The 27,952-nt window shown below is 43.7% G+C and overlaps 1 protein-coding gene across 3 annotated transcripts in view; it reads right to left on the reverse strand.

Moving 5' to 3' along the window:
• Positions 1 to 27,738, reverse strand: part of AP1AR (adaptor related protein complex 1 associated regulatory protein) — a 31,455-nt gene extending 3,717 nt beyond the window's left edge. Inside the window, exons 1-9 of one of the 3 annotated variants that reach the window (XM_029076757.2) lie at positions 27,401 to 27,736; positions 10,638 to 10,686; positions 9,294 to 9,320; positions 7,173 to 7,198; positions 6,441 to 6,537; positions 5,621 to 5,719; positions 3,452 to 3,513; positions 2,641 to 2,714; positions 78 to 206 (exon numbers count right to left, since the gene is read on the reverse strand). In XM_029076757.2, coding sequence (XP_028932590.1) covers positions 78 to 206; positions 2,641 to 2,714; positions 3,452 to 3,513; positions 5,621 to 5,719; positions 6,441 to 6,537; positions 7,173 to 7,198; positions 9,294 to 9,320; positions 10,638 to 10,686; positions 27,401 to 27,480 — 643 coding nt within the window. In that variant the 5' untranslated portion in view covers positions 27,481 to 27,736. Of the gene's footprint in view, positions 1 to 77; positions 207 to 2,640; positions 2,715 to 3,451; positions 3,514 to 5,620; positions 5,720 to 6,440; positions 6,538 to 7,172; positions 7,245 to 9,293; positions 9,321 to 10,637; positions 10,687 to 27,400 lie in introns of those variants that run through there. The other 2 variants (XM_029076759.2, XM_029076760.2) reach the window with 2 other exon arrangements.
• Positions 27,739 to 27,952: the final 214 nt, after the last annotated feature.

Raw genomic sequence — 27,952 nt, forward strand, 5'->3', positions numbered from 1 at the left:
AAGTTGAGGCAGCTAAGAAATACCTTTTTAAGTGTGCAAGCTTTAAAAACAAAATTGTGAATTCGCAAGAAGTTTACCTTCTTCATCTTCCCACTCCAGATCCAAAGATGTACTGTCATCATTCCCACTTGTCGATTTTGTTTTGGTCATTAAATCACAGCTGCTTTCTGTGTTTGGCGTCAAAACGGTAGCATCGGATGAAAGTCCTAGACCAAACAGCATAAATATACTGAAAACCTAACCTATGGGTATGTTTTTACAAAGTAAAACAACAACCAAAAAAAAGGATAAGGCAAGTACTGATGGTCAAAAAATGCACCGCAATCTTGAATGCTCTGGTTTGTAAGCTCGTTGTGGGCAAGGAATGTGTCTATTGCCATATTGTAGTCTCCCGAGAGTTTAGAATAGTGCTCTGCACACAGTAAGCACTTGATAAATACGACTGAATGAATAAGGAGTGCGTGAAATTTAGTCCATGTAGAAAAGCTGCCTCCATTGTCGAGGAAAAAGAATCACTTATTTAGGGGTCCACTGAGAACTTATTTTCCTTGCCTGGGGAAGGAGAAGCTTTGATTTTCATAATAACAGTAATAATAATAATAGTATTTGTTAAGCACTTTTTGCTAAGCACTAGGTGCCGGGTCACATACAAGATAATCAGAGTAGACATAGTCCCTGTCCCACATGGGGCTCCCAGTTTAAGTAGGAGAGAGAACGGTAGGCTCATCCCCATTAAACAGATAAACAGGCACAGAGAGTTAAGTGACTCACATATCAGGCAACTGTTACAGCCAGGATTAGAACCCAGGTCCTGACTTTCAGGCCTGTGATCTTTCCACGAGGCAATGACGTTCTAATGAAAGCACAGTGCTCTGCTCAGAGTAAACACTCAATAACTACTGATGGATTGATGTTAAAAACTGACGTTAAAAATCATGCCTCTCAGGAGGTTTTAGGACCTGAAGATACTTAAGGCGTGAAATGATTGCTGCTTGATGACAGAGCTACAAACTGCTCACTTTGCATATCTTTGGCACTGTTAATTACAACTTCTGCTTGTTTGGCATGTTACAAGGAGTGGATTGACTCATTCTGGATCTCAGGAATCTGCTTGAGACTTGTTTTTCTAGAGAGGTTTTCCAACAACTAGTACTTTTAGTGAAACATACTGAAAACTGGAATGAATATAGCTGGCAATTTCACTTATCTTCCCCTGACAGATTTGTGATTTCCAAGTGTGTTAAAACAACTGTACTGCTCTCAAGGAGTTTAAGCCGTGTGGCCTAGTGGCAAGAGCACAGGTCTGGGAGACAGAAGGCCTGGGTTCTAATCCCGGCTCCACTTGCCTACTGTGTGATCTTGGGCAATTCACTTACCTTTTCTGCAGTTTCCTCATCTCCAAAATGGGGACTGGATTCCTATTTTCCCTCCTAGACTGTGTGACTTTGTCCTGTATCTGCCCAGTGTACAGTACAGTGATTGGCACTTAAGCATTTATTATTTTTATGATCAAACAATGGCATATTTAGTGAGCACTTACTATGTGCAGAGCACTGTACTAAGTGTACTAAGCGCTTGAGAGAATTCAATAAAAAAGAGTTGGTAGAAACGATACCGGCCCACAACGAGCTTACAGTCATTACAGAGCAGCAGCATGGCCTAGTGGAAAGAGTATGGACCCGAGAGTCAGAGAATCTGAGTTCTAATCCTGACTCTGCCATTTACCTGCTGCATGACCTTAGGCAAGTCACTTCACTTTGCGTCTCGGTTCCCCCCTCCGCAGAATGGGATTCAATACCCATTCTCTCACTTGGGCTGTGAGCCCCATGTGGGACCTGATTATCTTGTTTCTACCCCAGCACTTAGAATAGTAAACATTTCAAAAATACCACAATTATTATTATTAAGGTCTTATTTTCCTGCCTAAGAATGAGTGGCCCTACATCCGTGGTGACTATTTTTATGGATTTTCAAAAGAGTAGCTAAGTCTTCCTCCACCCCGATTGCCCAGCCCATTCCCTAAAAAGTCATTCGGTTTTAAACTCAGGTGGCATCAAGGGCTGTGCAGATTATGGCCATTGATCTAGCTGCCACTCATTCATTATTCAATTGCATTTATTGAGCGCTTACTGTATGCAGGACACTATACTAAACACTTTGGAGAGTACAGTACAACAATAAGCGGACACATTCCCTGCCCAAAATGAGCTTACAGTCTCGATCATACATTAGGAATCAATCGTATTAACTGAGCGCTTACTATGCGCAGACCTCTGTACTAAGCGCTCGGGAGAGTACGAGAGTAGAGCAGATCCATTCCCTGCCCACACTGAGCTTATAGTGTAGAGGATGAGGCAGCAGGATCGACACTACAGTGTTTGTGTCTTCATGTGAAGCAGCATTGGCCTGCTGCAGGCAGAGAATAAGGAGGGGGAAATGACATTCGCTCTCCCCATCAAAAAGTCTCGGAGTCCCACATGAGAGAATAGGGCCCAGTGACTTTTTTCCAAAATATTTCTAATCAGAACAACCAACACTGTAATGCCGTTCATATTCATTTGAAGACATCGAGCCGTCCAAATTCTCTGCAAAGCGTGCATGTGAAATAGTCCGGCAAAAATGGTAACTGATAACACTTACTGCTACTTCGAAAAACTTCATACTGTGACTTTATATTTCTCAAATGGGAATCCAAGTCTTCTTCTGCTCCCGAGCTGTAATAAAAGTCAAAAACATTTTCTCTGAGCGGTACTCGGGCAGATTCCTCTTTTACGAGTATAGTACCGAAAGGCCTGAGGCAGGTTTAGAAGTCAATCGACTGCGACCTCACACTCTAATTTAGCTCTTTGGCAACACTATTCTGGTCTGGCCACAATCCTCTAATTTACATGAATCTGACACACTTTCCTACCACAAAGGCACACCTTTCTAGCCCAGATATTTTTATGAGCAAGCGATACACATCTGTGAAAACTGCCATGTGCCATTTGAAGGCCTGTCCTGGGTGATGGGCATATGTTACAGTTGCTCCCCCTCGCCTTCTTGAGGTCACGTGGAAGCTGTACTGGACAAGCGATGCCCACTGCTACAAAGTCTGGCGGCAAATAAGGGAAGGGTGAAGAGAGGTTGTTCTGGGGCTGCGAGGGGAGAATTCAGCCCATTAAGAAAAAAGTCGTCAGAAGAATGGACAATTCTTGAGGGAAAATATATAACTTCACTGACCTGGGGATCTAGAATTGAGACTGCTATTATAATATTATCACTTTCTAGAGGAAAGATGCATGATCAGATTTTCAAAGAAAAGGACATAACCCACACTTAAGAAAATGGACCTCGCTTTCCTACTTTGCGATGGTTAGAATTACCTGGGGATCAAAGGATATGGTACCTGAGCCCACTGGGAATTAAGCTTTCCATTACAAAAGAGGGGGAAAAATATTCTGATCTTTACCTTTGATAATCTCCATTGTTGGAAGGGTGAGGTCGCTGCTTAATCCTCTGTAGCATTTGATGCTTTAAAGAAAGAATAAAATATCTCTATCGTCATTTTATACATTTGTAAACATTCCCACACCCTAAATTTGTTCCTAGTACCCAACCAGGAAGACATCACGTAATCTTCCTTGGATTTTTATCCATCACTATTTCCTTCTCTGCCCTTTATCTACAACTGCTGGTTCTATTCCTCAGGGTATAGAAGCTCTTACATCTACTTTAAAGAGGAATTTTCTTCCTCGTAGTAACTAAAACATCTTCCTTGTCTATGGCAGCCCCGCCTACTCACGCTGAAAAATCCACAACCCATTCCAACCCCAGCCGAATCCTGGGGCTTTAATATCCTGGTCCGGGCAGGCTCAGAGGGAGGCATGGAAGGGAGGAAGTAGTTGGGTTAGATGAGGCGGGTGAGGGGAGGTAGGGAAAGGAGGAGAAGGCGCAGGACGGAGATGGAGGCACCAAAGTGGATCATGTGCAGGTGTTTTAATGGGTTGCTGGGACTTGAAATTCCTGCCATGCTATGGAACACCTATATAAGCATGAAGGCAACGGACATACGGTGTCTCTTGCTGGGAGTCCAGCCATCAAACTGCTCCTGTTCTTCCCTCCCTCTGACCTCAGAAGGGGGGGGATCTCGCCTGAAACTGACTGGCTTTTGGACAAGATCTAGCCTGCCGATGTCCTTAGGCTGGGGATCCCTGGGATAACCCAAGCCTGGGCGGGGCTCAGGATTTGGGCTTAAAATGGGGTTTCTCTTGCAACGCACGCCTCCGGCCAATGGTCACAGGACACCTGAGGTAACAGGAGGGCAGTACCCCAAGCACTTAGTATAGTGCTCTGCACACTGTAAGCGCTCCAAAAATACCACTGGTTTGACTGACTGAAAATGTTGATGCTCTTTAAATAGGACACAGGCTGCCTTAATCAGTTTTTCCCCTGCTGAGGAGTAATCAATGGAGAGATATCATTATCATGCATGATAAGTCATTAATCTGCTGGGAAGTGAAAAGGGATGGAACAATGTAGTCTACTGGTTAGAGATGGACTAACCAAACCTGAGGAACAGGTTTCTCTGTTTCTGTTCCATTCCCGTGCCTCGTAATTCCACTGGCAACCCTTGGCCTTCCTGTCCACGTGCCAAGGATTGTTTGGGACAAGAAGTCTTAGAAAATACCAGCAGATGTCCAACTGAGAGTCCATTTTCCACAGAGTTTTCTCCTACATAGCAGCTTCTACTGGGAGCACAAACGCCCTGCCTCCTCCTGATTCACCAGTCAGAAAGGCTGACACAAAGCTATAAAAGCCCAGAAGTTTGTTCTCCATCGCCCAAGAATGAGAATCCACACACTTTAATGGGGACACGCCCAACAGCCTGAAAATGGCCCCTCCCTAGAGAGGATGGAACAGAAGTGGATTCTTCTCCAGAAGCGTGACCCAGGTTTTAATCAGCAATCAAAAGGTACGTAGAGAACAAACTAAGCTTTTTTTTCAGGCCCTTGGATGATGTTTCTAAAATGTGCAAGGTAAACTACAAGTCATTACTTTTGCTTTTTAATGATTGATGACTACTCTAAATTCTTCTCATTCAGGAAAGTACTCCTAAACTAGCTTTCTGGATTACCAAGTCAAATGATGGCTCTGACATTTGTATGTCAAGCAGGACTTATACAAGAACTAAGAAACACTCAGCAAGATTTGAGGTAGACTGCATGCTAAAGAGGTTTGCTAAAAGCCTTACGAAAGAGTTCTGATATTTAGCTTGCAAACTAAAAATTGGATTTTTAAATGATTAAATGGCTTTTTTTTTTTAGAGTAAACGAGGAATGTTTAACTGAAATATTTTGGATATGTTAATCCAAAAGTTAAAGAGCACTCAGAACTAGGTGTCCATTTTGTGTTGCTATTTGTGGATTTTACATTTATAAAACTTGCTCTACACTTCCCTTAAAAATTTCTTGAGACTGAAGTCAGAGATATATATATATATATATATATATAAACATTGTTCAACCGGAAGTGATTAGATTCAGAGAAAAATGGGTCCCCGAGTTTAAATTGTTGTTAATTAATGCATTTTACAAGTAGAAAAGCAGCTCTGATATATACTGGGGTCTTTTCCCCTCACCTCCAAGAGCTTTCGCTGCTTTGCTGCCCTGGCTGCTTCACGCTGTGTAGCGTATAAAGCTTCTTCTTCTAGTCTTAACTTCTCCTCTTGTAAGGCTAACTGTATATGAACAAAATAATAAGGGTTAACAAAAATGAGAACCTATCTAACTGCTCTAAAAATAATAAAATTAAAATAAATGTGTACAAAGATAAAAATAAATAAAACTTACAAGGCACTATCAGAAGCAAAATTTAGCATTTCAAATTTTTAAATTTTCAGATTTTTCTTTCCATAATACACCAAATAGATCCAAACACACATTGCTAAATACATAATTACGTTTTTTGGACAAAACAGCACGATGAAGTAGTAGCATCTAGTATTAAATGCACAGACCTTAATCACAGTAGAAAATACTAGGTTCAATTCTTCTATATTCTGAAAGCCTTGAAATTCAAATAGTGTAGAAAGGGTATAAAGTGGAATTTAATGACTTGTGTGGTTGTCATTCAATCGTATTTATTGAGCGCTTACTGTGTGCACAGCACTGGTTTAAAAGACAATCGTATATAACCCCACATAGTTGAATTTGCCAGCCCATAAAATTATGGAAGAATTGAGCTTGATGTATTGCTAGAATGTTGAAGCACCTTAAAGAAGTTCCTTGTACATTGCATCCACCTCTACCAGGGTCTGCGATTCATAGCTATAAATCTCTTTATTGAAATGATAACCTTCATTGTATAATTATGTCCCATCACAGCTCACTATGACTACCGTGGCCAAAGCACCCATTCGAGGTAAATAAATCGCTCTAAAATACCACGTTCTTATTTACCTCTGTTTGAATTTTCATATCGAATGCTTTCTGCTTTTCGGCAATAGAATCATAGTGTCTCTCTCTCAGATCTGCAATTTCTTCATCAGTCAGAGGTCTAAGTGAAAAAACAAAAACATGCAAATCATTGACCCAAGCCATGAAATTAGATCAAAAAAAGTATATTTCTGTAGTGATCTAGAATTACATAATAGAATACTTTATTACATTAAAAGATGAAACATTTTGCAAAGCATAGTAAAAAAGTAAACACCACAGCTTTATGTTACTGAGGTATCACTGACGTCAAATTTGATGAAAATTAATTTTGAAAATCTTTACCTTATTAGAAGCACTAAAATCCCAAGAATTTAACTTGTTTAAAACAAGAAGAGATTTTAGCATATGAATGCGCTCTCAACATCGCGGACACTATATGGTAACCCAATGACAGTGTAACTTTTGCCCGATAGATTACCTATGCATTTGGCCTTTTAAAATAAGTATGGATCCAAGTAGCTAGTTTTGAGTGGACAGTTTAAAAAAAAACAAAAAAACCCAAAAAATACATACAAAAACCCCAAAAGAATAATCCTGGGAATTCTTAGGATTGGCCCTAAGAATGAAGGAAAAGGAGGAGGAAGGAGTAGGACAAGCAATAGTGGAGAGGAAAGGAAATAAGTGTACTTATTAAAATAATCATTTCAAAAAATAAAATGCACTACAAAAATGCATATTAAGATAAAGACTCACCTATGATTACTTCCTGGGCTTTCACCCTGTTCAAAATCAATGAAATTCCTACTTAGATTACATTGGCTAGCTCTTTAAAAAAAAAACAACAAAAAATTACTCTAATTGGCACAAAATAAATGAGCTTCAACATATGCTCTCCATTATTTTAAGAATATAAGGTATTAAAATACTGATAACTTTTTAACTATGACAAAATAGCTAAAAGAGCCTAGTGTCTGTTTAACCCCACCTCTCCCCCTGACCAATTTTTTCCCCAACCAAAAGACTATCCAGTTCACTATCAGAAGATCCTAAAATAATTAGTGCACACACAACAAATACACACAACTGAGAGGGGACCACCGTCAATAAGTAGCTACCGACTTTGTTTCCTCTCCACCAAATACACTAATCTCCTCTCCCAATAGCAAATACATTTTTTAAGGGAATAAACAGCACCAAGGTGTATCAAGCACTTAAGATTAAAAAGAAGATATGGTCCTAGCCCTTTAAGTACCAGCAGAGAGTTTAGATAGGATGCCTGAAGAGTTTAGATAAATAAGAAAGAGGAAAATAGATAGGATGCTAGGTGAAGAAGGTAGAGGAGTCAATGGATAGGATGCTCTATAATAGAGGTAAGGTAGCATGTTTGAAGACAGGGCTGAAGCAGTAAGCGGTAAAGGTTCATAAGATCAGTGATAGAAGGATTTACATGAATTAAAGGGACAGAATCTAAGCTACAGTTGGAGGAGTTTGCCTTCTGGAGCAAAGGGACACCTGAGAGACAAAAGGGAATGGGGATAAGAGGCATGGAGGAAACATCCATCATGGGGGAAACGAAGGGCTGTAAGGGAGCTAGGCTTGACGGACTTGATCTTTTCAATAAAATAGGTTCCATGGCCACCAGGAGTTAGGTATGAAGGAAGTGGGATGGTTTGTGGCTCAAGGATACAACTGAAAAGAGTTGATAATAATAATTATGATATTTGTTAAGCACTTACTATGTGCAAAGCGCTGTTCTAAGCGCTGGAGTTGATACAAGGAAATCAGGTTGTCCCACATGGGGCTCACAGTCTTAATCCTCATTTTATAGATGAGGTAACAGAGGCACAGAGAAGTGAAGTGAGGAATTTCCCGCCGGGGCACTAGTGTGAGCCAAGGGACGAAGGAGGGAGGGTCGGAAGCGAGATAATGGTATGTCCAATAAGTGCAATAAACTGTACTAAGCCCTTGGGAAAGTCTAACAGGTAAGACAGGTTCCCTGCCCACAAAGGCTAAACAACTCTAACGGAGGAGTTTACTCTCAAAGAATAAATAATTGAATGGAAATATACATTTAAATATATATACCCAAGGGCTGAGGACAGACATACGTGAATATATGACTGTTAGGTGGCTGTTGGGGTGACACATCTCAGGATGTTGGGAATTAACTGGGAAAGACTTGCTACAAGAGGTGGGGTTTTAGAAGAGCTTTGAGGTTGGGAAGGGTTAAGGTTTAGCAGATTGGGGAGGGGACGGAGTTCTGGGCCGGGGGAAGAATAGCGGGAGCAACAAGTCAGAAGAGGTGAGATGACAAGTGGGTACAGCTAAAGGGTGAGCCTGAGAAGAATGAAGAGTCTGAGTATGGGTGAAGAAAACCGAGAGCCGGCGGAGTTCCTTGAAGCTGATGGTAAGGAAATCTGTTTGACGGAGGAGTTGGGCGGCCATAGGAGTAACTGAGGAGCTGAGAGGTGGGTTGAGTGAGCAAAGTTTCAGGAAAATTAACCAGAAAGCAGCTTTTAATGAGGATCGAAGGAGAGTAAGGCTACAAGTGGGGAGAGCAGTAAAAAGAGATTATGATTTCACAGAAAAGGACTGACAAAAGTCTGTGGTAAGGTTTGCTTGCATTGCTTGCTTGGGGATTCAAACTATACATTTTATTTTGCATTCATTCTCTGCCTGGACCACGGGAAATATCAATAGCAGATAGAAGGAAATATCGATAGCACTACCTTTTGGGGGATTTATGTGTAGAATTATTGCTGTAGAAAAAAGTAATTGCAGGCATTTAAAAAATATACAAGTGTTGGGCATTCAAAAATTAGGTTATCAAAGGAAAATAATTAGAACTTCACGGAATTAAACAAATACACTTACTTCATCACTTTCTACTAAATTCTCAAACTGCAAACACAAAAAGACAGCGTCAATAAAAATGTCCAATAAACACATACATTCATAGCATCTTACTATAAGTAATAAGGGTAACCATCACTGGGGAAACGATATCTTCATACACACACAAAATGGCAAAGTATGGTAAAATACATCTTGCTTCGTTTATCACCTCTTCAGAAGTTAATACAAAAGCGATTTTAATAAAACTCTTAATAATGTGTACAGTAAATTTTAAAGCAGTACCTGTAATGATGATAATAATAATAATATTTATTAAGCACTTACTATGCATCAAGTACTAATCTAAGCACTGGGGTAGTTCTAAGTTAATCAGGCCAGACATAGTTCTAGTTCTAGAGATGGCTGGTGGGTTTATGATTTGGGGTGTTGGGAGTTAATTCAGGAAAGCATATTGGAAGAGAGGAGCTTTTTGGTGGGCTTTGAAGGTGGGGAGAGCTGTGATCTGTTGGATTTGGGAGGGAGGGAGTTCCAAACTGGGGGAACAGTGTGACCAAAGGAACGCAAGCGGGAGAGCTGATGGTGAGAAACAAAGTGTGCGCTGGCGAGTAGCCGGGTTGGTGGAGAGCCTTGAAAGTAATATTTAAATTGTAAATGCCACCATAATGATTTATCAGTCTTAATGACTGAATTTAGGGGAAGGGAGTCCTGAGATTATTAAGAAAATAGTACACTGCATTTGATAAGGAAGTCTTTCTCACTTTTGACAGAGGAAATCCCACAAGAATTAAACTATTTGGAAACAAAGTCCCGAGAATCATTTGGCAAAATAAATCGTGGTAACAGATCAGTCACATATGTCTGGTAATTTTACAATCTACAAAGAACTGGAGCGGTGGGAAATAACTGTCATGGTGCAGTTTTTCTTCTGAAGATCTTTATGATAGACCTCTATCCCATCTGTTTGGGATAATCAATCAAGCTGGGGGATTTACTGAGCACTGAGCCCTGTACTGATTCACATGTGGGTTGTCTTAAAGAAAAGGCACAGTGTTCTGCAAGTTCTTTTCTCTTTCTCATTTTTTTCAAGTGGCATTTGTTAAGTGATTACTATGTGTCAATAAGAACTGGGATACATACAAGACAATCAGGTTGGACACAGTCCCCATCCCACATGGGGCTCACAGTCAATCTCCATTTTACAGATTAGGTAACTGAAGCATAGGGAAGTGACTTGCCCAAGGTCACACAGTAGATAATTGGAGGAGCTGGAATTAGAACCCAGGTCCTCTGACTCCCAAACCTGTGTTCTTTCCATTAGGCTATGCTGCTGCTTCTGCCTTCCAGTTCTATAATTCTGCTTACCTCTATTGTAAAGTGTTCTCCAGTGGAACATGTTCTGAAATACTTTGACCTGAGAAGGAAACAGAAAAATACAAAACTTAAGGATTGCAACTGAACCTAATAAGTAATATACTCAGAGTTAATATTCATTCATGGAGCACATCAATTACATAAAACAAAGAACAGTCAACGAGTTCATTTTTCAAAGTCTTTAATTGGACACTTGTGTAAAAACTTCTACCGGGAATATATTTCGTAAAAATTGAACTAATACATCTTCCTTCCAAATGCTTAGTATAGTGCTCTACGCATAGTAAACGCTTAATAAATACCACTGATCAATTAATCTTAAGTGAAGTCATTTCTTGGTAGGCAGATGGCTATTGCAAATATTTTCCTTCCATTTTTAGAAAGAATCACAACACATTAAACTGATCTTGCAAACATGTATCCAAAATCTCAACAGCTCACCTTTTTCATCAGTCAGTGGTGTTTACTGATTTTTTTTTATGTTCCCTGCCCATAACAAGCTTACATTCTAGAGATGGTTCCCTTAGAGACCAGAGATATCCAATGTGTGTAGGTGATTTACAGAAACACGTGGCCAAAAAAATCCACTTATATGTGATGAAAGAAAAATCCAAGTCAAAAAATGGTTAGTAGCCAAAATTTCACAATCATATCAATTGATTGCTGGTATTTATTGAGCACTTACAATATGAAGAGCACTGTACTAAGTGCTTGGGAAAGTATAACAGAATTAGACACATTCCCTGCCCATAACAAGTTTACAGTCTAGAGGGGGAGACGGACATTAATATGAATAAGTAACTTAATATTTAAAGATATGTAGTCTTGTCAGTTATATTCACTGAGTGATTACTATGTTCAGAGCACTGTTCTAAGCACTTGGGAGAGTACAATAGAGTTGGAAGACATGTCCCCTGCCCATTATGATCTTACAGGCTAGAGGACTTATCTCCCTTATGCTTTTATTATTATTGTTATAATAATGATGTTACTTGTTTAAAAAAAACATACTATGAGCCTAGCACGCATGAATACAAGATAAGAATAGAGTTCCTGTCTCACAAGGGGTTCACAGTCTAAGTAGAAGGGAGAACAACTACTGAATCTCTATTTTATAGATGAGGCACAGAGAAGTTAAAATCATTTTCTCAAGATCAAATAGCTGGGAGAAGAACCCAGACACCCTCATTCCCAGGCCCATGCTTTTTCCACTAGTTCATGCACAGAATTTAGTTTTTTTTTTAAGGTATTTGTTAATTGCTTACTATGTGTCAAATACTGTTCTAAACGCTGTGGCAGACGCAAGTTAATTAGGCTGGACACGGTCCCTGTCCCGCATGGGGCTCACAGTCTAAGTAGGAGGGAGAACAGGAGAACTGAGGCAGAGAAGTTAAATGACTTGCCCAAGGTCACAGAGCAGGCATTTGGCAGAGCCAGGATTAGAACCCAGGTTTTCTGATTCCTAGGCCTGTGCTCTTTCAACTAGCCCATGCTCCTTTACTATGTATTTTTCTCACTTTCAGTTATCTGGATGTGCAGGTGACTTAATATTACAGGCAAAGTTGACCCCCACCCCAAGATAAGATATTACTAAGAAAGGCAAATACAGTTTTCAAATATGAAGGACAATGTTAATATACTGTGTGTATATACACAATTGTGTAATTATGTTGAATAGATATATTATAGATTGGTAGAAAATGGTTATTATATTCTGTTATTCACAAAATTGACTTTCTGGTAATATCAATACTACGAGAGGAAAGGTTACTACTGAATTGGACAAACACCACCTTAACATTACATCTTGAGAACTGCATTTTGCTGTTTCCTTCAACAAAAGGTAAGCAGTCCTGCTACAATGATTTTAAATTGCCACTCGGAAGTCATTACTTTGAAGCACGGTTATAAAATTCATTAAGTGCTGAATGGAAAAACCCGTAAACCGAAGTTTTTTTTTTTAACATTGTAGGGAATTAGAATCCAAGCAAAATGTGACATGACATTCACAGTTGATTTTTTTTTTAATCAATGTTGTCCTGATTCTTTTTCTGATGGACTATATCAAGGCAACAGTTTTGAGGAAAGTGTCCTCTCTCAGAATCAGAAGGCAATAGGAACTCCGGGTTATTTTTATGAAGACATACGCTGAGAAGACTTGATTCTCTAGTCTGGCAAAACAAAGGCTGAGAGGGGAGGTGACTGAAATTTAAAAACGGGACTTGTGATAGTCACCCCACCCTCAGCCTTCCAATATATCCATAATTTATTTTACCACCTGTCTCCCCCTCTAGACTACAACTGCCTAGTGGATAGGGAACCTGTCTACCAACTGTGTTGTACTGTACTTTCTCGAGTGCTCTGCACCCAATTTAAGTGCTCAATTAATGCCATAGATTGAGTGATGTATGTGGAATGGTGGCGGTTCCCTAAATCCCAGCACACCAGGACAAGGGGTCACTACTGGGGCTTGAAAGTGGTGGGTTCACAGCAAATACTTTTCCACAGAGCAGGTGGTCGGCCGAGAGGATTCACTGCCACAGGAAGCTGTTTGGGCCCAAAACAGCAATTGGTTCTTGGGTCTTGATAGATTCATGAGCAAGAGGCCTATAATGGACTATCGGAAGCAAATGGAGGGCCGTTATACATTCCCAACTTGGAAGACGGATAGGGAGGGCAACTATTACACTGTGAGAATTCTCTAAGGACTCTGCTGCTACTGTTGACTACAAATGCATTAGCCACTGGCTCAGGGGGTGGAACGGCAATTGTATACTAAAATCTACATGTATTTTACCACGTATAATTAGTAATATTTTACCGACACTCATTTTACACATATAATCATTAATACTTTAATGTCTGCTTCTGGAGAGGGTGAATAAATAGTGACATTACATTGTTGAAGAAAGATATCACTTTACAAATGGTTGTATTTTCTGGATAATATTTTGCAACTGAGATTAGCAACTTTAGCAGAGTCAAGTAAACAGCTGATCACATAACAACGTGAGGCAGCTTTTCGGGCCATGACTAGGATGTCTGGGCTCCAAGTCTGAAAAGGGGTCTGAACACAGGTTAGTGTTGTCCTTATCGTCTCCCGCTATTGTGCTAACCGCATCTACACGGTTAGAAGCAGAGTGGCTGAGTGAAAAGACCCCGGGCTTGGGAGTCAGAGGACCTGGGTTCTAATCCTGGCTCCGCCACTTCTTCTTCTTCAATAGTATTTATTGAGCGCTTACTATGTGCAGAGCACTGTACTAAGCGCTTGGGATGAACAAGTCGGCAACAGATAGAGACAGTCCCTGCCGTTTGACGGGCTTACAGTCTAATCGGGGGAGACGGACAGACAAGAACGATGGCACTAAACAGCGTCAAGGGGAAGAACATCTCGTAAAAACACACTTGTCCGCTGTGTGACCTAGGGAAAGTCACTTCACTTCTCTGGGCCTCAGTTACCTCATCTGTAAAATGGGGATGAAGACTGTGAGTCCCAAGTGGTACAGGGACTATGTCTGACCCGATTTGCTTGGATCCACCCCAGAGCTTAGTACAGTGCCTGGAACACAGTAAGTGCTTACTACCACTATTATTATTATTAGGCACTTAACAAATACTACTTTAAAAAGGGCTTTATTCCTGTGGAAGGGGCAAGGCCAGTGGCCAGAAGAAGGGGAGGCAGAATACCATTAATCACTTTTTGTTGCAATTCTGCTCCTCTGCGCGATTGAGCCAAGGAAAAAAGACAGGCATTATATGTAGCAAGACAGGGAAAGGAGGAGGAGAGAACGTGTCCCAAGTTGCCATAAATGTTGTCAACCCTGTTTAAATCCATGTGCCAGCCATTTCTGACACTGCCCTTTCGTCAATGGGTTAAGAGCTAAATGAGCCTCAGAGGTAGAGAGGAGGCTATTCTAAAACCTAATTTTATTTGCCATGAACAATTTTAGAACAAATTTAGAAGTTTTTACGGTAGTTTTCTCAGAGTTTCCTTACGAAATGTTCCTATCTCATCAACTCAAAAGACAGTTATTTCAAGAAAATAGAACAAGATAAACATATCCTACTTTTGAAGGTCTATTGTTAGCATTTAAGTGGGTCAAAACATATGGTATGCTTAATACCACTATTGAAGCACTGTAGATAAAATAAATCTCCTTAAAAGAGTATCCATCTTTCAAGTACTTCCATCAGAAAGGACAGACAGATGGAGGAAGAAGAGAAACTAGAATATCTCTCAGAAACCTTAATGTTCCTAAATCAGATAGAATTAGAAAGTGTTCTGGGGTATTGTTTCCATAAATCCCAGAAATTCGCTTTCTTTTACTGATGCTGAAACCTAGACTTCCCTAATCCTTGCTAAATCAGAGGGCTTTTTTTGGTGTATTCCAAATTCAAGGAAAAATCTGATTGATGAAGTTCTTCATAGAATAATGAGCTACACATCTCTAGCCTCACCAACTCGGAAATTCCTCTTCCAATCAAAACCGTCTCACCTTCTCTCCCACATACCCAGAAATTTGTCTTGTTCCCCCAATTGAGACCTCCGATCTTTTGACCCCCTCCAATTTTTCAGTCATCATGTCCCATTTGGTCTCCATACCCAAACTACCGTGTCCTAGTGTATAAATTGAAGTCCTCAATGCCACCATCTCCACTGAACTCAGAACTCCCCTCCTGCTCCCCCTCGCCTGATCTCATACCAATTAACCCACTACCCAAGATAACCTCCCCATTATGCTTCCTCCGCTCCTGAGCTCAACCTGTGGACTGATGCTGGTGGAAATCCATACCTGTTGATCACAGAACCGTTTCAGCCGTATAACTCCTCTCTCAATCCTCCTGCTTCCCCACCCCCATCTCTTTCTCCTAATGACCTGGACATGTACTTTATTGATAAAATTGAGGGGTGAACTCCCTAAAGTCTCCCCTGCTCCTCTCCGGTCCCTCCCTTTCCCGCCCTCTTGACTCTCCTATCGCCTGCCTCTTCTCAAAATCTACTTTCTCCACCTGTGTGTCCAACACTATCCCTTTGCACCCTCTTAAAACACTTGTCCCCTCCCTTCTTTCTTCCTTGACTGCTGTTTTCAGCTTTTTCCTTTCCACTGGTTTCTTCCGTGCTGCTTTCAAACATGTTCAGGTATCCTAAAAAAACCCAAAACCCTCCCTTGACCCTAAGGCTCCCTCCAGTTATCGCCCCATCTTCCTTCTACCCTTCTTCTCAAAACTCCTTGCTTGAGCAGTTTACACCCTCCACTTCCTCTCTTCCAATTCTTTCCTTGACCCTCTCCAATTTGGCTTCCACCTCCTTCACTTCATGGAAACAGTCCTCTCTACGGTTACCAATGACCTTCTTCTTGCCAAATCCAACAGTCTCTACTCCATCCTAATCCTCCTCCACCTCCGCTGCCTTTGACACTAGACCATCTCTTTCTATTTGAAGCATTATCCCAACTGGGCTTTGCTGAGACTGTCCTCTCCTGGTTTTCTTCTTATCTCTGGCCGCTGCTCATTATCAGTCACTTTTGTGGGTTCCTCCTCTGCCTCCCAGCTTCTAACTGTGCGAGTCCCTCAAGGCTCAGTTCTGGGCCCCCTTCTCTTCTCCATCTCCCTCGGAGAACTCATTCACTCCCACAGCTTCAACTACCATCTCTAAGCGGCTGAAGCCGCGTGGCCTAGTGAAAAGAGCACAGGCCTGGAGTCAAAGAAACTGGGTTTTAATCCCAGCTCTGACACTTAGGCAAGTCACTTAACTTCTTTGCACCTCAGTTTCCTCATCTGTAAAATGGGGATTAAATTCTATTCCCCCCTACCTAGACTGTGAGCCCCATGTGGGACAGGGACTGTGTCCAACCTCATAACCTTGTATCTACCCCAGTGCTTCGTACATAGTAAGCACTTAAATACCATCGTCATTATTATTATTACCAAATCTATATCTCCGGCCCCTACCTCTTTCCTTCTTTCTCTGAAATCTCTCACTGGCTCCAGCCATCTCTACTTGGATGTCCCCCTGACACCTCAAATTAACCATGTCCAAAACAGAACTCATCTACCATGCAAACTCTGCCCTTCCCAAGTCTTTCCCATCCCTGTAGACAACACCACTAGCCTCCCTGTCTCATAACCCATAACCGTGGCATTATCCTCAACTCATCTCTCTCATTCAACCTGTCACCAAATCCGGCCCATTCTACTTTCACTACTTCGCTATCAAATCCACTCTTCTTCTCCTTCCAAACTGCTATTCCACTGATCCAAACACGTATCATATCCTGTCTCGACAACTGCATCCGCCTCCTCGCTGTCCTCCCCGCCTCCCGTCTCTCCCCACTCCAGGCCATGCTTCACTCACATTTTTCTAATAATGGTTCAGTCCACAGCTCCCCAACCCTCAAAGAACAACAGCTTTAAAGCACGCACTCAATCAGCTCCTACCATACCTTGCTGATTTCCTACTATAACCCGGCCCACACACTCCACTCCTCTAATACCAATCATTCAATCGTATTTACTGAGCGCTTATTGTGTGCAGAGCATTGTACTGAGCGCTTGGAAAGTACAATTAGGCAACAGATAGAGACAATCCCTACTCAACAGCGACTCACAGACAAACCACAAATCGAAACAAAGAGGCGGACATCAATGAATGAATGAATCATGAATGAATAATACCAACCTACTCGTCTATCTCGCCACCGACCCCTTTGTCACATCCTCCCTCTGGCTTGGAACTCCACACAGGGTACTTTCGAAACCTTATCACATCTCCAAGAAACCAACCCCGATTTAGCCCCCTTTTCCCCAACTCCCTCTTCTTTCTGCATCACCTATGAATCTGAAGCACTTGCTACTCACCCCATGCTCAGCCCACAGCACTGGATACCCACAAATTATTTTAATGTCCATCTCCCCCTTAGATGGTGAGCACCAGGTGGGCAGAGAACGTATTTACCAACTCTGTGGTATTCTCCTCTTCCAAATGCTTAGTGAAGAGCTCTGCACACAGAAAGTGCTCAACAAATACCACTGACTAACTGATTACATATCAATTGCTTCCACAGGGTGAGTGGAAGAAATGCACAGTTCATTCAATCGTATTTATTGAGCGCTTACTGTGTGCAGAGCACTGTACAAGACCTAGCTGGCCAAAGAGCTAATTGGGCCAGGTTAAGTTACCATCAAGGTTCATCCAGCTGGGTTCCAGCAGCTTAGTTAACTCTTCTACCATGTCCATTATGGACTAAGGACCTGAGTTCTAATCCCTGCTCCACCACACTTGTCTGCAGTGTGACCCTGGGCAAGTCGCTTCATTTCTCTGTGGCTCAGTTACCCGATCTGTAAAATGGGGATTAAGGCTGAGAGCCCCATGTGAGACAGGGACTGTGTCCAACCTGATCACTTGGTATCTACTCCAGTGCTTAGTACAGTGCCCGGCACAGCACTAAGTGCATAACAAATACCTTTAAAAAAAAATGGACTAGGGATTAAGGGATGAGGGAAAGAAGGGAGAAGTCAAAATACAGTTAAATATTTCCCTCTGCTTTGGATTTCTCTTCCTTAATGAGGACGAGAACCAAAAGACAACCTTCCACATTAACACTTCTTTTTCTGTGGCTGCACAGGGTTTTGCTGCTTCACCACCCACCAACATATTTTATCAGGCTGAAATGTTCCCTTTAACACTCTTTAACACTGTCCCTTTAACACTCTACTCTGCAGGAGCACTGCCAAAACTTAAAAAATAGCCTTGGCAATTTGAGCTCCAGCTAGAGGTAGTCCCGGGATGGGTGAAATCCTGAAATTCTGGCCGATGTCATGTCCTAACCTGCAGAACGCTTTGCAAATGAGACTGTAAGCTCATTGTGGGAAGGGAATGTGTGTTATATTGTGCTCTTTCAACTGCTTAGTTCAGGGCTCTGCACATAGTAAGCACTCTATATACTTGATTGACAAGTTATTGAATATTCTGTTTTGCTCGGGAGCTCACTATCCATTATGGGAGCAGCCTCCACTTGAGTTTTGAGTTTGGCACTTAGGTTTTGAATTCTATACCATTCCAGCACTTACCCGCTAGGCTCCATTAATGGCACTATCTCTGGGGACTTGAACTCTGCTCTCTCCTCTGCTCGGGGGCACTACTTCTTCTCCCTTACTCACTCCCACGCCCACTGCCTGCACCAACTCCTCCAAGCCTTTAATCCCTTCTTAGCCCCCAGTGATCCCTCTCCCTCCCCACTTGCCCCAGTGACCCTGACAATATTTTGCTGAAAAACCTGAAGCCATCTGGCATGAACACCCCCAAATCTTCCAGTTTCCTCTTATCCCCCACCTACTCCCATCCTTCCTGACCATTTCTCTAAAGGTCTGCTGCCTGCTTTTAGACTGTCTTCTAGACTGTGAGCCCATTGTCGGGCAAGGATTGTCTCTATTTCTTGCTCAACTGTACTTTCCAAGCACTTAGAACAGTGCTCTGCACCCAGTCGGCACTCAGTAAGTATGACCGAATGAATGCTTTTGAGATCTACCATCACCTGTGCCTCCAACCCTAAAAAACATGCCTACTCTTCTTCCCTTTCTGATCACCATCTTCAAATATTCACTCTCTGAAAGCTCCTTCTCCTCTGCTTTGAAACACGCTCAAAGCATAACATCATTATACCACTCAGCTATCCTCCCATCTCCCTCTCTTTCATTTAATCAATCATATTTATTGAGCAATTACTGTCATCTCCCTCTCTTCCATTTAATCAATCATATTTATTGAGCAATTGAGCAAGTCCAAAAAGGACTTGGGAGAGTACAATACATTCCTTGCCCACAAAGAGCTTACAGTCTAGTTGGGGAGACTGGCATTAAAATAAATTACAGGTATGTACAAAAGTGCTGTGGGGCTAAAGGAGGGGTGAGTATCAAGTACTTTCCATTCCAAACTCCTCAAACAGGTTGTTTTTACCCACTGCCTCAACTTCCTCTCTTCCAACTCCTTCTCAGGCCCTATTTGATTAGGGTTCAGGTCAAAAAATAAATCTGAACAAGTGTGAAAAGAGAACCCATACAGAATTAGAAGCCACCCTTCAATATAATTAAATTCCCCAAGAATAACTTGCTTAACACTCCTCTACCTGAATTAGCCAAAACAGGTTTGGTAAATAAGAGGTTAAGCATTAGGTCCATCAGAATGTTTTGTCATTGAACAATCAATGTTGGGGGGGGGGGGGGTTCAATTTTAACTAAGTCCAGAATTTTCCTCTAAGTCCTGCAGAAGATGAGAAAATTGCTAAAAATACCTTTGGCATAGTTTTTAACCCATCTGAGAGATGGCCACGACATGGGTTTACAATTTAAAAATAACCCATGACTTGTCAGGTGCCTTTAAGCATTTCCTTATTCCAGTGAAAAACAGGAATCCACAAAGAGAACCCAAACGGTCTTAATCTCTTCGACCTTTAGTCTGCATTTCAACTGGTGCATTTGGACCTAGAAGGCATTTAGCACCTGGGGCCTCCTATAATTTTGCAATGATTGTTCCCTACAGACTTTCATGCTCAAAGCAAGGACTTCAACCCCAACCTTGGAAATCAATAATTGCTCTCGCTGGGTAATAAAAAGTCAACTACCACTAGGAAAATAATAGATCTTCACCTCCATTTTGACAACCAATGACTATACAATTCCAGGCCAGATGCATCAACCAAAGCTAAAAACATCACACCAACAAAAAACAACTTGTTTTGAATTATTTGCGAGTGTAAAACAAAGTCAGTTCTCAGTTGAAATCTATCATCATCTTATTATTAGAGGCCCGAAGATACCAACCTGGCCTATTTGTTTTCTCCTTCCTCTCAAGATTGGGTGTACAGGAAGGAGAAAACACAGTGAAAACTTCTCCTAACCCCGATCCCTCTTACTAGTTGGTAAGGCTACCCCTTACCTGGCTTTACCAAATGAGCACTACAATATAGACAGTAAAATGACAACGCAGTCAGGTGTTAATGGTAACTGTGGTAAGCACTGGGGTAGATACAAGATAATCAGGTTGGATACAGTCCCTGTCCCATATGGGCCTTAAGAGTCTAAGCAGGAGGGAGAACAGGTAATTTCCACTTTACAGATGAGGAAACTGAGGCCCAGAGAAGTTAAGTGACTTGCCCAAAGTCACACAGCTGACAAGCGGCAGAGCCGGAATTAGAACCCATGACCTCTGACTCCCAAGCCCGGGCTCTTTCCACTGAGCCACGCTGCTTCACTTAACTTGTCCGTGCTTCAGTTCCCTCATCTGAGCCCGTCTTTTGGACTGTGAGCCCGTTGTTGGGCAGGAATTGTCTCAATCTGTTGCCGAATTGTACATTCCAAGCGCTTAGTACGGTGCTCTGCACCCAATAAGACTTCAATACAATTGGTTGATATTTACTGGACACTTACAGCATTGCGCTAAGCACAATACAGTTCACAGATATGATCCCTGGTCTCCAAGAGTTTACAATCCATTAGTGGAGACAGATATTAAAATAAATTACAGGGAGGCCACCAAATACCAGGATATGCACCTAAGTGCTGTGGGAATGAGGAGAGTGCAGGGGAATCAATATTATTACAGGTAAAATAAACTTCCCCCAACTCTTCTGTACAAAAAACAAACCCAAAAAACCACCCAGACACACAAGCCCTTTCCATCAGGAGCAAAACTAAAATCCAATATAAATAACTAAGTTGCATCCTTAAAGCCATCAGTGCTACGGTATATTCTTGTAGTCTATACCATGACTGGAAACAATTCTATCCTAAAAGTGTTTTTATAGTTGCATTGTTCTAAATTTTACAGTCTGTCCACTCCAGCGTTTTGTCTCAGTCCATCAGCAATATTCCTCAAGTACCTTCTGTGTACACGGCATTATCCTCAGCGCTTGGGAAAGAACAACGGAGCTCGTGGATATGGTCGGTGCTCTCAAGAAGCTTTGTGCAGAACTCACAGTGTCTATAGAAAGTGTAATAATTACCATCCTGGACATTCATCTTGATGGTTATATAAATGCCAAAAGCTCACTGTGGGCAGGGAATGTGTCTGTTTATTGTTGTATTGGCACAAAGCGCTCAATAAATACGATTAAATGACTGAATCCCTAGTTTTTCCCTCTACGTTTCCAATGTTTTTTTTCTATTAACCAATCGGATTTTCTGTCCATAAATTTACTACATCCCGCTCCAACTTCCTGATGATTTCAGCTTGGACAACTTCCTATGGCAACCAATTCATTCTATTTACCGTCTAGTATGTGAAATATCTAAGCTCTTCCCCAAACAGAGCACCTCATGTTTAAAAGATTTATTTCAGGATCAAGTGAATTTAAATATTCTCCTGACAAGGACATGGTAATAAAGGAGGTTTTAACTCAACAGTTGCTGCTATAAAAAGTTTTATATGAACACTTTCGGGGGGGGAAAAAAAAAAAAAATCAGCCAAGAAAAGAAGTTCTAATAGAGGGATGAGATTGTTTGGAAAGTGAATTTAATCACTCACATTGTGAACATGGGGAGGATATAACTACTTTTCTGGACAAATCCACTTTTCCATTCATTAAAAAAAGGGGTGCCAATAGTGCATTAATGAGAGTCAGTGTGATCCGATGGAAGTGAGACACCTTTGGGAGTCAAGAGACACGGTAACTAGTCCCCTATCTGCTAGACTGTGAGCTCGCTGTGGGCACCGAATGTGTCTGTTATATTGTGTTGTCCTCCTCCAAGTGCTTACTACAGTGCTTGCACACAGCGCTCAATAAATACCACTGATTGATTACTGCCCTGCGGTAGGCCTTTGGGTAAGTTAGTCTCCCTGTGCTTTATCCGGTAAAATGGGGATTATAATACTTGGGTCTCCCCAATTCACAGGGGGGTTGCGAGGATCAAGTGAGATCATTAATCACTTGAGCAGTACTCTGGAAGAATAAAATTATCAGGGAAGCAGCGTGGCTCAGTGGAAAGAGCCTGGGCTTCGGAGTCAGAGGTCATGAGTTCGACTCCCTCCTCTGCCACTTGTCGGCTGGGTGACTGTGGGCAAGTCACTTCACTTCTCTGGGCCTCAGTTCCCTCATCTGTAAAATGGGGATGAAGTCTGTGAGCCTCACGTGGGACAACCTGATTACCCTGTATCTACCCCAGCGTTTAGAACAGTGCTCTGCACATAGTAAGCGCTTAAATACCAACATCATTATTATTATTATTATTAAAAGTGCTCAAGACCAAGGTATTATCAAAATGTCCTCAACAAAGAATGTACATATTCAGCAGGCTCTTCTGATTAGTAATTTAATGCGAAAACTGTGAAAACCCCTGCTATGCAGAGGCGGAAATGGACTTATTTCTCCCCTCTCTCTTTTTCCCTCCCCCATTCCATTTAATGGGTGTCCACAGCTGAATGTTTGCCATTAAAGCATGATAAGATATCTCGGGGTCAGGGCTCCTTTCCATTAACTCTGATTCCTGGCCACCATAATCACAGCATTTAAAGTTATTGATTTGTCATAAATTCTGTACTCAGGCCTATCTTCGATTATCTGTAACAAGATGATAAGCAATGCATACAATCTTTGCCAATCCTGAATACACATCTACTTCTGAGGGCTCCAGAAACTGTTCCAAATATTAGAGTTGGTAGAGCTCTGATTTTCAAACTTTAGTTTTGGGATTTTTAAAAATATTTGTTAAGCACTTATGTGCCAGGAACTGTAGCCACGGGGCTAAGTACAAGGTAATCAGGTTGGACACAGTCCATGTCCCAGATGGGCTCACAGTCTTCACCTCCGTTTTACAGATGAGGTAACTGAGGCACAAGTTAAGTGATTTGCTGAAGGTCACAAAGCATTCATCCATTCACTCAATAGTATTTATTGAGCATTTACTATGTGCAGAACACTGTACTAAGCGCTTGGCATGTACAATTCGGCAAGAGATAGAGACAATCCCTGCCCACTGACGGGTTTACAGTCTAATCAGGGGAGAGAGACAAAAACAAGACAACTTAATCACGATAAATAGAATCAAGGGGATGTACACCTCATTAACAAAATAAATAGGGTAATAAAAATATATACAAATGACCACAGGGCTGAGGGGAGGGGAAAGGAGGGGGGAGCAGCAGATACGTGGCGGAGTCAGGATTCATTCATTCACTCAATAATATTTATTGAGTGCTTCCTATGTGCAGCGCACTGTACTAAGCGCTAGGATTAGAACCCAAGGCCTTCTGACTCACAGGCCCATGGTCTATCTACTAGCCACATTGCTGGACATTTACTGTGTTATAAATAGCCACGCCTCAGGTCTGACAATGACACTACATATAGTCACAATCACAGTGGCTCAACAAGCAGAGCCCTCTGATGAACCAGGGCTGAGTCTGATGACAAGCTTGTCCTCTAAACTATGAGCTCACTGTGGTCAAGGAATGTGTCTATTTATTATTATACTGCATGGGCCTGGGAGTCAGAAGGTCTTGGGTTCTAATCCCAGCTCCTCCACTTGTCTGCTCTATGACCCAGGGCAGGTCACTTAACTTCTCCGTGCCTCAGTTACCTCAAAATGGGGAGAGAGATTGTGAGGTCCACACAGGAGAGGGATTGGGTCCCATCTGATTCGCTTGTATCCAACAAAGCGCTTAGTACAGTGCCTCCCAACCACAAGGTAAGCACTTAAATGCCGTAATTATTATCATTTACAGTGTCCTGCACACAGTAAGCACTCGATACGACTGAAACTGAATTGAATGTGGCAGACGATGAGGAGGGCATCTTTTCTGGGTGCAGCCCTATTTAGGAATGCACTGCCATCCTAAATAACTGCATCAATGCACACTTGACCCAAGATTCCCCACTCTGCCAAAAGTGTTTCCAGCAATTCTCCACCTTATCACCAGCAACTACGATGCGCTGGATTCCCAGGAGGAAACATGGCGCTGGGGAGAGGTGTGTGTGTTTGTGTGTATGGGCGGGGGGAGAATGCTTTAACAGAAGCAGCATGACCTAGTGGAAAGAGCATGGGCCTAAGAGTCAGAGGATCTGGATCCTAATCCCGGCTCTAACACTTCCTTCCTGCTCTGTGACCTCTGGCAAGTCACCTAACTTCTCTGTGCCTCAGTTTCCTCAACTGCAAAATGGGGATTCACTACCTGGACTCCTTCCTCCTTAGACTGGGAGGCCCAAATGGGACTGGGACCCTGTCCAACTTCATTAACTTGTCGCTATCCCAGGGATAAGCACGGCGCTCACTGTAAGCGCAGAATAAATACAATTTTTAAAAAAGAAAGACACAAAAGGGAGAACCAATGGCCAAAGCTCTAAGGCAGCAGCATGGCACAGTGGATAGACCACGGGCGTGGGAGTCAGAAGGTCATGGGTTCTAATCCCGGCTCTCTCTGCCACTTGTCTGTTGTGTGGCCTTGGGCAAGTCACTTCTCTGGGCCTCCATTCCTTCATCTGTAAAAGGGGGTTGCGACTGTGAGCCCCAGGTGGGACAGGGACTGTGTCCAACCCGCAGTGTGTCGAGCTGGGCGCTCATTAGAGTACCCGTCCCGTAGTAAGCGCTTAACAAAAGCCATAATTATGAATTACTATCGCGTCAGGTGGGCTGATGTCGGGGCCTGACGGTTCCCTTTGGGGAGCACACGATCGTATAAAGGGAGAAAGGGATTGCTGTTGGATTGTGAGCTCACTGTGGGCAGGGGATGTGTTTGATTCATTCCTTCAATAGTATTTATTGAGCACTTACTATGTGCAGAGCACTGTACTAAGCGCTTGGACTGTACAAGTCGGCAACAGATAGAGACAGTCCCTGCCCTTTGACGGGCTTACAGTCTAATCGGGGAAGACAGGCAGACATGAACAATGGCAATAGAGTCAAGGGGAAGAACATCTCATAAAAACAATGGCAAATAAATAGAATCAGGGTGATGTACATCTCATTAAATAAAAGAAAATAAATAGGGTGATGAAGATATATACAAAGTGTGCTCTCCCAAGTGCTTAAGAACAGTGCTTTGTGCACAGTGAGCGCTCAATTCATTCAATTCAGTTGTATTTATTGGGCGCTTATGGTGCGCAGAGCACTATACTAATACAATTACTATTATTATTGCTAATAATACTAATACAATTATTATTATTATTGCTAATAATAATAATGGCAGGCTGGGAGGATGGAAGGAGAAGAAGGGGGCGGCCCTGCCGCTGACAGAAGAGATGCGGCTTTGGTGACATCTTTCGCTGGTGACAGTGGCTGACGGTCGAGGGCTGCAAGCAGAACGCGCATGCACCGAGAGCCACGCCTTGACACATAATAATGTTGGTATTTGTTAAGCGCTTACTATGTGCAGAGCACTGTTCTAAGCGCTGGGGAAGATACAGGGTCATCAGGTTGTCCCACGTGAGGCTCACAGTTAATCCTCATTTTCCAGATGAGGTAACTGAGGCACAGAGACGTGAACTGACTTGCCCACAGTCACACAGCTGATAAGTGGCGGAGCCGGGATTCAAACCCATGACCTCTGACTCCCAAACCCCGTTCTTTCCACCGAGCCACGCTGCTTTTCTAGACGGGATCACCGGGCGGGCAGGCGCACAGAAGCACGCGCTTGGAGATCCACCTCCAAGAAGCAGCGTGGCTCCGTGGGAAGTGCACGGCTTGGGAGTCAGAGGTCGTGGGTTCGAATTCAGGCTCTGCCACTTGTCAGCTGGGTGACTGGGGGCCAGTCACTTCACTTCTCTGGGCCTCAGTCACCTCATCTGTAAAATGGGGATAAAGACTGTGCGCCCCACGTGGGACAACCTGATGACCCTGGATCTCCCCCAGCGCTTAGAACAGTGCTATGCACACAGTAAGTGCTTAACAAATACCAACATTATTATTATCTGTAAAGACTCCCACATGCGCATGCGCAGAGGAACAGCTCTCTCTCTCTCTCTCCTCCCCCCCCCATAAAGGCAGGCGCATGCGCACAGAGGCACGGGCTTGGCGACCCACAGCTAGCGACTCCCACAGGCGCATGCGCAGAGACGCAGCTCTTCACCCACACAGACAGGCACGCGCTTGGAGACCCGCAGCTAGAGACTCCGGCAGGCGCATGCGCAGAGAGGCACGCGCTTGGAGACCCGCTGCTAGAGACTCCGGCAGGCGCATGCGCAGAGAGACACACATCTTTACCCAGACAGACGCACGCACAGAGGCACGCGCTTGGGGACCCGCAGCTAGACTGACAGGCGCATGCGCAGAGACACACACCGTGATTCACACAGCCAGGCGCATGCGCACAGAGGCAGGCGCTTGGGGACCCGCAGCCAGGGACTGACAGGCGCATGCGCACGGAGGCACGCGCTTGGAGACCCGCGGGTAGAGACGGACAGGCGCATGCGCAGAGACATTTTTGAGCCATCGACAGGCGCATGCGCACAGAGGTACCCGCTTGGCGACCCGCAGCCAGAGACGCAGACAGGCGCATGCGCACAGAGGCAGGCGCGTGGGGACCCACGGCTAGAGATTGACAGACGCATGCGCAGACACACACACATTTTGAGCCATCGACAGGCGCATGCGCATAGAGGCAGGTGCTTGGAGACCCACGGCTAGAGACATAGGCAGGCGCATGCGCGGTGCTCTCCGGCTCCTTTCCCCCCCCCCCCCCCCACGCCCCTTTCCCATCGCCAAGAGCCCGCTGGCAGAGGACCAGGGGGTCCGGGAGGCCCCAGCCTCCGGGGCTGGCTTACCCTCCGCCGCCTCCGCGCTGCAGCCGTCCCGCCTCCCTGCGGAGGAGCCCGAAGCACTGGGTCCAGCAGCAGTTCCCCATCGCATGCCGCGCTCTGGGGGGGGGGGGGAGTCGCCCGCCTCAACGGCCGCGGGGCGGCGAACCCCGACCCGGGAGGCGCATCCGCGCCCCGGGAGGAGCTAGTGGGGCCGGCGGGCCGCCTCCAGGGCAAGAAGGCGCGGCGGGCCGGCGGCCGTGCGCTCGTCCAGCCTCATGGCCGGCCGCTGCCGCCCTGCCCAGGCCCCGGCGCCGCTCACAGCCCCCGTCCGGGCAAAGAAACATCCGCCATCCGGGTCCCGCCCCCCCGCGCCGGAAGTCCCGCCCCCGACACCGGAAGTCCCGCCCTTCCCCCCGCAGGCGCCGGCTTGGAGGGCGGTGACGTCACTTCCGGTTCCCCCACCAGGGGCCCAACCGTCCCATTCATTCATTCATTCATCCATTCCCTCATTCATTCATTCGATGGCCTTTATTGAACGCCTATTAGGCGCAGGGCGACCCCAGAGAGGGGCAGCCC

This window comes from Ornithorhynchus anatinus, chromosome 12 (assembly GCF_004115215.2).
Source record: "Ornithorhynchus anatinus isolate Pmale09 chromosome 12, mOrnAna1.pri.v4, whole genome shotgun sequence".
NCBI classification, from domain to species: domain Eukaryota; kingdom Metazoa; phylum Chordata; class Mammalia; order Monotremata; family Ornithorhynchidae; genus Ornithorhynchus; species Ornithorhynchus anatinus.